This window comes from Nicotiana tomentosiformis, chromosome 2, assembly GCF_000390325.3.
Source record: "Nicotiana tomentosiformis chromosome 2, ASM39032v3, whole genome shotgun sequence".
Lineage (NCBI taxonomy): Eukaryota > Viridiplantae > Streptophyta > Magnoliopsida > Solanales > Solanaceae > Nicotiana > Nicotiana tomentosiformis.
Window position 1 is genome coordinate 186,019,345 of NC_090813.1, and position 13,067 is coordinate 186,032,411.

The 13,067-nt window shown below is 37.5% G+C and overlaps 1 protein-coding gene across 7 annotated transcripts in view; it reads left to right on the plus strand.

The window, feature by feature from the left end:
• LOC138891411 (putative late blight resistance protein homolog R1A-3) overlaps positions 1–13,067 on the plus strand; it is a 29,143-nt gene that overhangs the window by 8,341 nt on the left and 7,735 nt on the right. For 2 of the 7 annotated variants that reach the window (XR_011414425.1, XM_070196390.1), the window contains exons 1-2: positions 853–1,030; positions 4,246–4,371. The exons of 1 other annotated variant lie outside the window; for it this stretch is intronic. Coding sequence is in view for 3 of the 6 variants with exons in the window: in XM_070196390.1 (XP_070052491.1) it covers positions 4,312–4,371 (60 nt within the window). In the remaining 3 variants the exon portion in view is untranslated. 4 more of the 7 variants (XM_070196392.1, XM_070196391.1, XM_070196393.1 and 1 more) reach the window with 4 other exon arrangements.

The following is a 13,067-nucleotide window of genomic DNA, read 5'->3' on the forward strand; positions in this document are numbered from 1 at the left end:
AATAGAAGCAACTCAACACTATCAGAGGCGGAGCTAGGATTTGAATCTTATGGGTTTGGGATTAAAATCTTTTTAAGTTACTAGGTTCTAAATTAATAATTTGTACATATTTATTGAATTTTTTAATACAAATACAGGGTTTAAACAAAAGCTACTGAGTTCGGTGGAACCCGCAACCAACACTCTGGCTCCGCCCTTTAACACTATCAATAAAATCTTAAGAAAACATCATCTACATTCACAAGCAAACTATCACAAGATGTTGAAGTAAAATAAGTTATTAAATGTTTGAATGATCTACAATTCTCTACTTTTTCATAAGTTTCCACTAGTCTTCACACATTAAAAATAGCTAGCAATATGAACCTACTTTAACTAAAAATTGAAAAATCTATTTCTATATGAATTTGACTACAAATCCTATTTAAACTTGAATTGAAATAAACGTACAAATACTAAATCCTAAATAATTTTGATTTCCTACTACATGAATTAGTTTTCCAAGGAGCCAAAGTCAGTTTGTAATTTGAAAATGAAATAGAAATGTTGGATGGGAAAGACACAAGGGAATCATTCTTTAGTCCTATTACTTCTTAAGCCATATTTCCAAATATTTCAAAAATTAAATTTCCTTAATTAATGCACTACTTTATTATCTGGAGAAATAGAAACTTTTCCACATAGATCACTTTCAAAAAATTGAAATTTCTTACTTAATACACTCCACCTCCTCTATTACATTTTTCCTCCAGTTGGTTCAGTACATGCTTGGATATCTTACACCTGTCCACTTTTTAGATCTAAAGGTCAAGACTTATTTAAATTAATAAACAACCCCTTGACTGTAGTTTGACTAAAAGTTAGTTTTCTCTCTCTACGAAATTGGCAAGAGAAGAACAGTAGCTCGAAAATATAGCTGGGAATTTCGTTGTGGGTGGAAAACAATTTTCTTACCATGGAAATCATCTGTTGAGGAGAGGAACTGTGGAAGATTCAACAAAAACAGAATTAAATGACAGCACGAAAACAGGTTTTTCTTCGTTCTTACACGTTGGCATGCTGTTGTGATTCTTGCAGCGGCAATTTTTAATGTTAATTAAATAATGTCTACAATCTGTTTGATAAAAGTCTCAACTGAACGATTTGTGAAAATAAAAGTAGAAATGAGTTGATAAATGATCCTGTTTTATCACATTAACTTAAGGTAATTTGGTAATACAAATTAAAATGGCAAGCATTTGTCGTTGTGTTTTTGTTTTTTTTTTCTTCTCATTTTCACCATTTTACTTGTATAAAAATTGGCTAGATATCATCCAATTCTGCTTCTAATTGGCTTACTAAATAACTAGATTATTGGTGTAGTTCCAAAGACGAGTAGAGTCAAGAGCATATTAGATTACAGGTCATTGTCTGGACAAGAGATACTTTTATCAATTGATTAAAAAATTTACTTCAGAAGTCAATGAATTGTATTTTTATCTTGGAATTGTCAGTTTCTAGGCTCTAGTTATTTGATTCTGTCTGTTGGTGGCCTTTCAAGTACTTCTTCAGCCAACTATTTCAACTTCTCTCACAATTTTGTCTGAATCCCATGGCTTACTCCCCCCCTCCCCAAAAAAAAAAAAAAAAAAAAACATTATTTCATATATATGCTTTCAGAACTCACTTCATTGACTTTGCTTCCTTCTTGGAATAAGCATCTGACAATTTTCTTGAATTGCTTCTTTGAATATACTTCTGACTTCATGAGTTCTATTTATTCATCACCCTCTTTAATGAGTCCGAGAGATAAGTACTTGTGAAGGATCTAATTTTCTATAGCATGTGTAATTGCATTCGTTTTTTCCTATTTGCATCTTATAAATATTTACAGAATTCTTTTTGGTCGTACCACTCATGAGCATTTAAGGCATTCACACAAAGCGACAGAATTTGCAATTTATTTTTCATTTGTTTCAACACCTCCGAAACCATTTATCTTGATTCTGGTTGATTTAAAAACAGCCTTGTGCTGACCTCATTAATATATATTAGGTTACAGATCAGATGTCAAGATCCAAGAGACGTGCAGATAATTTTCACAATTGATTAAGAAGACTAGGATGATAATGGTATTAAAAAAAAAAGTTCAGAAGTCAATGACTTGTATTTTAATAATGTTGGAATTGTCAATCTCTAGCTATTTGATTCTTCTTTCTGTCGCTGGCCTTTCAAGTACTTCTTTAGCCAATTACTTCAACTTCTCTCGCAAATCTTTCTGAATCCCATAGTTTACTTTGTTAGCCACTGTTCAACATTATTTCTCAAACAAGAGGTTCTAATAACAGCTTAATCTTGGTTTGCTGAACTTTAAGCGGCCAAAAGGTAAGATTATGCTGAAGGTCTCTTATTTTGTTATTGCTAGTTTTCTCTGTTACCAGCCAGTTAAGAATCTTAAGACTGCATAAATCTACACAACAGATTTAGGTCCCTTATTACCTTCGTCAGAGGTGGATTTAGAATTTGAACATTATGGGATGGAGTTATGGATTCTACCATATTCCATTTAATTTACTGGGTTCGAAATATATGGTGTTTATTGATCTCGAGAAAGCGTACGACAAGGTTCCTAGAGAAGTTCTCTGTAGATGGTTAGAGGCAAAAGGCGTGCCAGCTGCCTACATTTGGGCAATTAAAGACATGTATGATGGGACTAAGACTCGGGTTAGGACGGTAGGAGGCGACTCTGAGCAGTTTCCAGTTGTTATGGGGTTACACCAAGGTTCTGCGCTCAGTCCCTTTCTTATTTGCCCCGGTGATGGACGCGTTAACACACCATATTCAAAGGGAGGTGCCATGGTGTGTTATTCGCCGATGATATAGTTCTGATTGATGAGTCGCGAACCAGTATTAATGAGAGGTTGGAGGTCTGGAGACAGGCCCTTGAGTCTAAGGGTTTCAAGCTGAGCAGGACGAAAACGGAATACCTGGAGTGTAAGTTCAGCACTGAGCCTAGGGGGGTGGGTGTGGAAGTGAGGCTTTGAATCACAGGTCATACCAAGTAGTAAAAATTTCAAGTACCTTGGGTCGGTTATCCAGAGGGGAGGAGAGATTGACGAGGATGTCACATACCGTATTGGAGTAGGGTGGATGAAATGGAGGTTAGCATCTGGAGTCTTGTGTGATAAGAGAGTGCCACCGATACTCAAAGGTAAGTTTTACAAAGCGGTGGTTAGACCGGCCATGATGTATGGGGTTGAGTGTTGGCCTGTTAAGAACTCACATATCCAGAAGATGAAAGTAGCAGAAATAAGGAGAGGCTGGCTTTAGAGGGCACGAGAAGAGGCAGAGGACGGCCTAAGAAGTATTGGGGAGAGGTGATCAGGAAGGACATGGCGAGTCTACAGATTTCCGAGGACATGGCTCTTGATAGGAAGTTGTGGAGGTCGAGTATTAGGGTTGTAGGTTAGGAGGTAGTTGAGTCTCCCTTACTTCGTACCTTTGTGAGGCTAGTCTGGTAGGGTTTTGTCGATGTCAGCTAGTGGCAATGTTGTGTCTTACTACTCCTTTGTTTACCATAGTGTCGAGTCTATGTACTGTCTATCGCGTTTGCTTTGCATCTACTTTCTCATTTCCATGATGTTATTTTACATATGGTTTCTATTGGTGATACTAATATTGTCTCTTTTCGTCTTCTTGAACCGAGGGTCTTTCGGAAACAGCCTCTCTACTCCCTCGGGGTAGGGGTTAGTTTGCGTACACACTACCCTCCCCAGACCTCACTAGTGAGATTTCACTGGGTCGTTGTTGTTGTTGTTGAAATATATCATTTTGTATTTATTTAGTGGATGTTTTATAGCATATACAAAATCTGAACAAAAGCTATTGGATCTGAATGAACCCATAAGTTATGATCTACATCCGTCCCTGAAAAGTAGAAGCATCAAATCTGGCTATGTTTGAGAAAGTAATGGTAAAAGAGCAGGACTCGGGAAGAATTATGTGGTGATAGGTTTTGTTTTCTTGAATATTCGGGTCTTGTATTTTCTTCTTTATCTTATGAACTCCTTTTTTCTTTTGTAAATTAACTTTGTTGGATAACTTTCCTGTAAAGAACATTTGATGTTTGACCTTGATCAATAACTTTTTATATATGTGGCTATATCTGCAAAATTGTTTCCTGCTATGACTTTTTATGCTTTTTTCTTCAGTTTTTTCCCCCTCTTATTTCTCCTGTTAAAGTCTTATGTACCTTTTATACATCAGGTCCTGTGAACTTGAAAGGAAGGGAAAGAAAAGTTACTTTGGCATTGACCAGTGAAAATTACAATCATGGAAAGAGGAAAAGAAAATGAAGGAGAAAGAGACAAAGGGGAAGCAAACAACTTATCGGTATGTCATACAATTCATATGTTTTAAAACTAATATTAACTTGGATGGCTATCCAATAAATCCTCAAGGTACAATATTAATGTCATACAAATGTTTTAAAGAGTCCAGGATAGAAACAATTTCTCTACCTGCACAATATAGGGGTAAGGTCTGCGTACATTCTGACCTACTCAGACCTCAGTGTGTATATTGTTGTTGTTGTGTTGATATAAAGACCAACAAAAAGTACTTGATGAATTTCTTCAACATTTTGGATCTTAATCAATTAAGATTTTACCTTCTATAAACTATTTTCTTATTTGAGCAAGGTAACATAGCTGTAACTCCTTCCATTTTACTTTTGAACTAGATATATTAACTATGAAACTTCTTCATATTATGTTTGAACTCTGCCTACTGAATAATACTTTTTCTTCATTAACCTTTTTGTATAATGTTTGAAAACTACGCTAAACAATTAGCACAAATAACCAAGAAATATATAAAGATATACAAGGGAAACAGAGAGAATGGTGGTTTACTCTTTGAAAATAAAATTTATTGAATAAAATTATAAATAGAATTAAATATTTAAAATTTGGGCTAAGTTAATATAAGGAATTTGAATCCATAAAAAAAAATTAATTTCTATAAGGTTGAGAACAAATAATTGAGCCTTTGAAATAAAAAAGTGGAAAAAAATCCAATTCAGTTCTTTTCTAAACTCTTCTACAAGTAAAATCATGGGAAAATGCATAAGTACCCCCCTGACCTATAGCCGGATTCTCAATTACACACTCTACCTTTGCGGGGGTTCTATTACCCTCCTCCCCCGAACTATTTTAAAGTCAAATAAATTCACCCAAAGTACCACAACCAAATTTCCGTTGGGCAGTGAACCACATTCGCTTGGCACATTAGATTTCATTATAAATAAAAAAAACTCTCTTTTCTTTTCTTCTTTACTCCAGTCACCACCAACAAACCGGAATAACAAAAATTAAAAAATTGAAGATTTGAGAAGTGGCTACTACTATTTCATTTATCGTATATTTTATGTCATCTTTACATATTCTAAAAAAACACAGAGCACCAAATATATGATTATTTATTTATAAATTTATGTGAAGATGGTATTCAAATGTGTAGGAGTTACATGAAAAGTTTATCATAATTGTACGATTAATGCGCATAAGACTTATAATGAGTTTTCCTTGGCGATTCATATTTTTTATACATACCTCTTATTGGTGCTTATCTTTTGGGACATTATTTTACTCAACATTATTCTTTGTAGAAATAATTGATGTTGTCCAATCAATGATTCTTATGCTTTAGAAAACATCTTTAAATCTGGAACATTAGTCAATCTTTAATATGATTCTTGAAGGAATAATATTGAATTTTATTTGATTCTATTTTTGTTAATGTTGTAGGCACTTATAAATTTATGTCTTATTGACAAAAACTTTTCAATAAATCACACGGGATAATATGTTAAATACAGGTACACAGGGTGAATTAGAAATTACATAGATGCCAAGACTTCTGGTGATAACAGATTAATCGAAACGTCAGAATTAAACATACACTAAGAACATCATCTAAAAGGAAGTATGAGTTAAGCTATGATAATATCACATGATTGTATCCAGTAATATCATGATTAATCTCATTCATCGTACCAATGTAACTAAATATAATTGTTAAAATATAGTTATAGATGATATATAATTATTTTTTGTGTTCAAATTTCATGTTACACGTCACACACATGTTTTAATATTATATTTACATCGTTTAAAAAAAATTATACTCCTTGATATGTGTTACATGTGCAACGCACCAGAAAATAGTATTTATAAAAGATCCAAGAGAAATGCAGTAGATGCCTCCAACATATGCTGCAAATGACATGCTTTCGTCAAATTTAAAGCAGAATAATGCTTATAGTATAACTTCCATTATTAGTATTCTCGTAGAGATTCATAGTACTGCTTTACTCATGTTATCCTAAAGATGTGTGGAAGGATGAAGATGAACTATAAATAGCGTAACAAATTTGACATGCACTTATATACGATGTACTCAAATTAAATGACTTGGTACACAATAATTCTCAAAGAGAATTACAACCAATGTTTAATAATACATGACAAACTAATTTACTAAGACAGTAAAAATTGCTACATAGTGATACAGAAGACTGCAAATAAGACAAGAAGTGTTTAAAAAACTGGTACATAGTTATTTTGAATTGCGACTTTTAATTTTGTAAGTCTTAATAGTACTATTTCTACTTTGACTTTTTGGCAGAGAGAGTGAGCAGATACATTGGTGTCAATGTTACGTTGTTATCAATCTATCATTCTTTATCTTTATTTTTTCCTACTGTTTCTTTGTATTCACACTCCTAGTTTTCAGCATTCTCACCACCTAACTTTAAATCCAAAAATTTATTCCTCTTTAATTTCGATCTCTCCACCTAACTAAGTATCACATATCCACCTAACTTCAAATCCAAAAATTTATTCAGTGAAGGTTGTGAACTACTTCATTACGAACTCGACTGACTTTGATCGCAAAAGCTAATTCATGAGGTGAAAAGTTGTGAAGTGGTTATAAGCTTATATTCCTGAATAGTTTTGCTGCTTTAGGTTTGCCAAAATTGAGCATATTTGGTCTCTGTCTAAATATTTAAGAAATTCGTTAGATTTAGCGCAACTTTGATTAAGCAAAAATACTTGGTAAGTGCTAGCAAATTTAAAAAACTGCAATACTAAAGACTGCCATCAGAAATAGGACAACATAGTAGAAATTACACCGCAAAATACAACACTAGCCACAAGAAACAGACCAAAATAGCAGAAACTCTAAAATTGCACTTCCAACTATGAGTTCCCCTTAAATCTTCATAGTTCCCGTTAAATTTTATGACCAAAGTTTGTTACTCTCACCGTCCCATTTTAGGTGAGACTCTTTCTTTTTTAATCTGTATAAAAAAATGTCATCTTTTTTTATTTAGAAACAATTTATCTTTAAAATTTCTACTTTACCCTTAATGAATTAATTTACAGTCACACAAAGAAAATAACACATATTAAGTAAAGCTTGATAAGGGTTGGGCATGTTGGGCTATGACCCAATTTTTAGCCCATCTTAGCCTTAGTAACTTTTTTTTTGATAAGGTAAATTGTATTAATCAAAAGGGAGAGAACTCCCGTATACATGAAGTATACCAAAAAGTAGAGAATTTACATCAGAACATGATTCTCTACAAAAGACGCCCAATCTTCTATACAAGTAGGGCTAAATGAGTGCACCAAAAAGCGATCAAAGATAAAAGACTATTCTTAAGATGTGAAAAAGGAGACTCAATCCCCTCAAAAGCTCTCCTATTTCTCTCCCCCCAAACTATCCACATGAGAGCTAACGGGGTGAACTTCCACGCCTTTTGCTTTCTTCTTCTACGAAAACCGGCCCAGCTATATAACATTTCCTTTACAGTGCTTGGCGTCACCCATTGAACACCAAAAAGATTCAGGATTGCCCTCCACAAAGCCGAGGACACAGGGCAATGCAACAAAAGATGATCAACTTCTTCCCCTGAACTTTTACACATGTAGCACCAACTAACAAGTGTAATTCCTCTCTTTCGAAGATTTTCAGCAGTTAAGATCACTCCTCTCGCTGCTAGCCATGCAAAAAAGCACACCTTCGTGGGCGCCCTAGAAATCCATATCGAGGAGTATGGAAAAGTGGCCTCCTCTCTCACCAACATACTCCGGTAAAAGGACTTTACGGTGAACAAACTATCGCCACGCAAACCCCTTCTCCAAGAATCACAAGATGGCTGGGGCCTGTCTTGCCCATATATCAGTGTCAACAAATCTTGGAGCTCCGCAATCTCCCAATCTTGCATGTTCCTTCTAAATGAGAGGTCTCATACCCCCCTTCATGCTCCTTACGAATATGTTGGACCATCAGTTCCTTCTGGTTTGAAACTCTGAAGACGTGGGGGAAGGAGACCCTCAGAGTATCCTCTCCACACCACCTATGATTCCAAAAGCTGATTCTCCTTCCATCTCCCACCCTGTAAGTGATGTTGCCACTGAATGCTTCCCAATTCTTCATGATGCTCCTCCACATGCCACCCCCGAAAGGTGTTGTGATTGCCTTTGTCCTCCAACCCCCTCCCGTGGAATCGTACTTTTCTACTATGACCTCCCTCCATAGAGTATGCTCTTCTACCTCGAAGCTCCACAGCCACTTCCCCAATAAAGCTCTGTTGAATACCCTAAGATCTTTTACTCCAAGTCCACCCCACTTCTTTGGGGAAGTGACTGTCTGCCAATTCACTAGATGAGACTTTTTAGTTCCATCCGCTGCATCCCAAAGAAAATTCCTTTGAAGCCGCTCCAGTTTTTCTGTGATGCTCACCGGAGCTTGCAACAGGGACAAGTAATAGCTGGGCATACTCGATAAAGTGTTTTTAATAAGCACTTCCTTATCGCCTTTTGACAAATACTGTTTCTGCCTGCCTACTAATATTTTTTCAACCCTTTCGATTACTGGATTCCAAACCGTAGTATCTTTATGCGAAGCGCCCAATGGGAGACCCAGGTAAGTAGTTGGAAGGGAGCCCACCTTACATCAGTGTTTAAAAAAGCGCCCGCTTCCTCGCTTTAAGCGAGAAGCGAGGCGAAGCGTGAAGGGCAGCGCTTCAACAAGTTGAAGCACTCAGGTCAGTAAAAGCGACCGTTTTTCTGTAAAAAGCGAGAAGCGGGGAAAGTGAAGCGAAGCGAAGAAGCGTCCGCTTCTCTGTTTTAAAATACCCAACCCTATTTTATTAAAAACGAGTTTTTTGGATTAAACACTGGTCGGACTTCTTCAACAGCAGCGACTAGGGTTATTCAACTTCCAACAGCAGCGACTTCTTCTTCTTCATCTACTTCTGATTTCTGAAAGAATCACAAAGCATCAACTAGGGTTGTTCTTCTTCTTCAACTTCAATTTCAAGACTTCAAGACTTCAACAGGTATGTTCTGAACTTCTGATTTTCCTTCTTCTTCTTTTTTTTTCTTTCTAAATGTCCAAAAAGCGATGAAATGCTGGCGAATTTTTTCCAGAAAATTACTGCCTAATTTTTCTATTTTTTAACAGAGAATTCCTCTAATTTTTTATATCCTTTATTCCTAGTTCTTATTGCCTTTCTTATGTGTTATGTAGTTGTTCTTTTAATGGCGCCAAAAGAAGATAGGAAAGACCCGGCTTGGGCTTACTCTGAAAGAGTTAGCGAGACCAACAAGATGGCCATTACATGTCTTTTTTTGTGATAAGATTTCAAATGAGGGAATCTATCGTCAAAAAGCGCATCTAATCGATGGTGATTCAAATGTCGGTCCTAAAGTTTCGTCGCATGTGAAGGAAGAATTAAAAGCATTCCTTCAAAACAGTATTTATTTTAATTTTTTTTTTAAATTCCGCTTCACTTCAAAAAAGCGAGCGCTTCGCTTCTCGCTTCTCGTGAAATGGGGGTTGTCGCTTTTCCTCGCTTCACGCTCTTCACAACACTGCCTTACATCTGAGAACATAAGGCAAAGCATCAATATGAGCAACCTCACCCACCGGGAAAATCTCACACTTGTCGAGGTTGATTTTGAGTCCTGATACTATCTGAAACCACTGCAGGACCTGCTTCAGGTAGGTCAACTGATCCATATCGGCATCACAGAAAACGAGGGTGTCATCCGCAAAAAGTAAATGAGAGACTCTTCTGGCACTGAGCACCCTGATCGGAGCTGAGAATCCTCTCAAGAAACCTCCGCCCGCCGCACGATCCATCATTTTATTCAGAGCATCCATCACTAGAATGAAAAGCATGGGGGATTGAGGGTCACCTTGCCTGAGACCCCTGGAGCTGCTAAAGAAACCACACGGGCTACCATTTACCAGGACAAAGAATCTGACTGAGGAAATGCAGAACTTGATCCATCCCCTCCATCTTGCCCCAAATCCCATTTGCATCATAATGAAGTCCATGAACTCCCAATTGACATGGTCGAAAGCCTTCTCAAGGTCCAACTTGCATAGTAAGCTGGGTTCTCTATTTTTTCTTCTGGAGTCTACAAGTTCATTTGCCACCAAAGCAGCATCCAGGATCTGCCTACCTTCCACAAACGCATTCTGGGAGGACGAAACAGTCACGTCAAGAACCTTCTTAAGTCTGTTGGAAAGCACTTTAGATATAATCTTGTAAATGCTCCCCACGAGACTAATAGGCATGTAGTCTCTGATACAAGATGCACCTTCTTTCTTAGGCACAATAGTAATAAAAGAAGCATTAATACTTCTCTCGAAAACACCATTCACATGTAAATATTCAATGGCTTCCATCAACTCCCCCTTGATGGTGTCCCAAAAGAGCTGGAAGAAGGCCAAGGAGAAACCATCAGGCCCGGGGGCCTTATCACCAGCACAACTCGACATAGCCTCGTGCACCTCCTCCTCCTCGAAAGCCCTTTCTAGCCACTCACTGTCTCCCTCCCCTATGTGGTTGAACTCTATCCCCCTCAAAGTCGGCCTCCAACTAACTTCCTCTTTGTATAAGTTCTCATAAAACCCCACTATCGCCCCTTTTGCCTCCTCCTCCCCCTCAATCCTCACCCCATCCACAACTAAGGACTCTATGAAGTTTCTCCTTCGATTTGCAACCGCCACCCTGTGGAAAAACTTGGTATTCGAATCCCCCTCCTTTAACCAGAGCGCTCTCGATTTTTGCCGCCAACTAGTCTCCTGAGCTATTACTAACTCGACTATTTCCCTCTTAACCTCCCCCAATCTCGCTTTCTCAGATTCATCTAACTCCCTCGCCCCTTCCCCTCTTTCTAATTCCCCCAATTCATGCATAAGCTCCCTCATTTTAACCTCTACCCTCCCAAAAACCTCCTTATTCCACCTAATAATATCTCCCTTGAGCAATTTAAGTTTTTTCGAAAGACGGAAGAAGGTGTCCCTGATACCCCATAGCTTGTCCACCATTCTTTCACCTTGTCGCCGAATCCTGACACTTTCAACCACATGTTCTCGAATTGGAAGGGAGCACGCACCCCCTCCCTCTGCATCCATCTAGCAAAATAGGCAAATGATCTGAAGTCGGCCTAGGTAAAGGAATCTGCAGCACATTCGGCACCAGCTCATCCCATGAGGGCGATATCATCAATCTATCAAGTTTAGACCTTGAGTTGGAATCCTCCGCCCTGGCTCAAGTAAACCTTTCCCCTAACAGAGGAAGGTCAATGAGAAAGTGATCATTGATGAAGTCAGAAAACTCCTCCATGGCCCTCGAAATCAGACTAAACCCTAATCTCTCCTTCGGGAATCTAATAGTGTTAAAGTCTCCCCCTAGAACCTATGGAATGTCCCATTCCCCCATCACAATGGCCAGTTCCTCCCAGAAAGACTCCTTGGACCCTTCTCCTACCGGTCCGTACACTCCCCAAATCCCCACTCCACCCCACTCACTCTATCTTTAACAAAAGCTGCTAAAGAAAAAACTCCCTTCTTAATCTCCTTTACCTCCAAGCTTCTATCATCCCACATTAGAAGAATGCCCCTAACACTTCCCACTGCTGGGACCCAGTCATATTTTACCCAACTACCTCCCCAGACACTCCTCACAATCACATCCGACAAAACTTCCATTTTTGTCTCCTGAAAACAAACTAGGTTAGCACCCCACTCTCTAACTCCCACTTTGATGATGGCCCTTTTGCTTGGGTCATTTATCCCCCTCACATTCCATGAAAGAATCTTAACTTCCATAAGTAACAATATCCCCCTTTTCCCCACCTCCCTAGCCGAGCTCCCTTCCTTCTTGTCACACACCTTTGGGCGGGTTATTTGACATGCCCAATTATTGACTCAACCTGTTTTGACCCGCCCAAAATCGACCCAACCCGCTCATTTGACACCCCTAGTAGTAGTAATAAATAAGCATACCATGCACCAGCCAACAATAATTTTTAAGAATTCTCGTAAGATGAAGCCTTTGAATTGATGATAATGGGACTCTCAACAGTAATTTCAATCAAAAGCTACATTTATATACAATTTGAATATAACCTTTTGTTGTACACAATGCGGTAAAAAACTATATATACATACAACTTATTTACAATTTGTATAAAATTATGTTAGTTGTATATATTGTATGTCATTTGTACATCCGACATACAAAATATATACAATTTATTTATGTCTTCTTCGAGTTTCAACCTAAAATTCCAACCAAAATCAATTCGAATCTTCACCAAACTCCCTCAAAATTCAAATATAAACTCCAAAAGATATCCCCAATCGTTGGCAACAACAACAAATCTAAACAAATAACAATACTGTAAAATTTAATTTTCAAATTTAAAGCTTTAATGTTTTTTAATGGCTGTTGCCAAAATATGGACCGAGTTTCGGTCAGAGAGGAAGAGAAAAATCTTGCCTTCTTCTATTGAGTAATAAGAATATATATACAAATAGTAAATCCTAGTCCTAACAAATATGAAATTTTTTAGTCCTAAACATATATGGAGAACAACTAGGTCACTATGGACCACAGGTGCTTCACCTCTAGTTACATTGTGGACGACCGATGCTCCACCTTCATAAAATGTATACAATATATACACGCCTAATACCCTCCCTCAAGTTGGCACATGTGG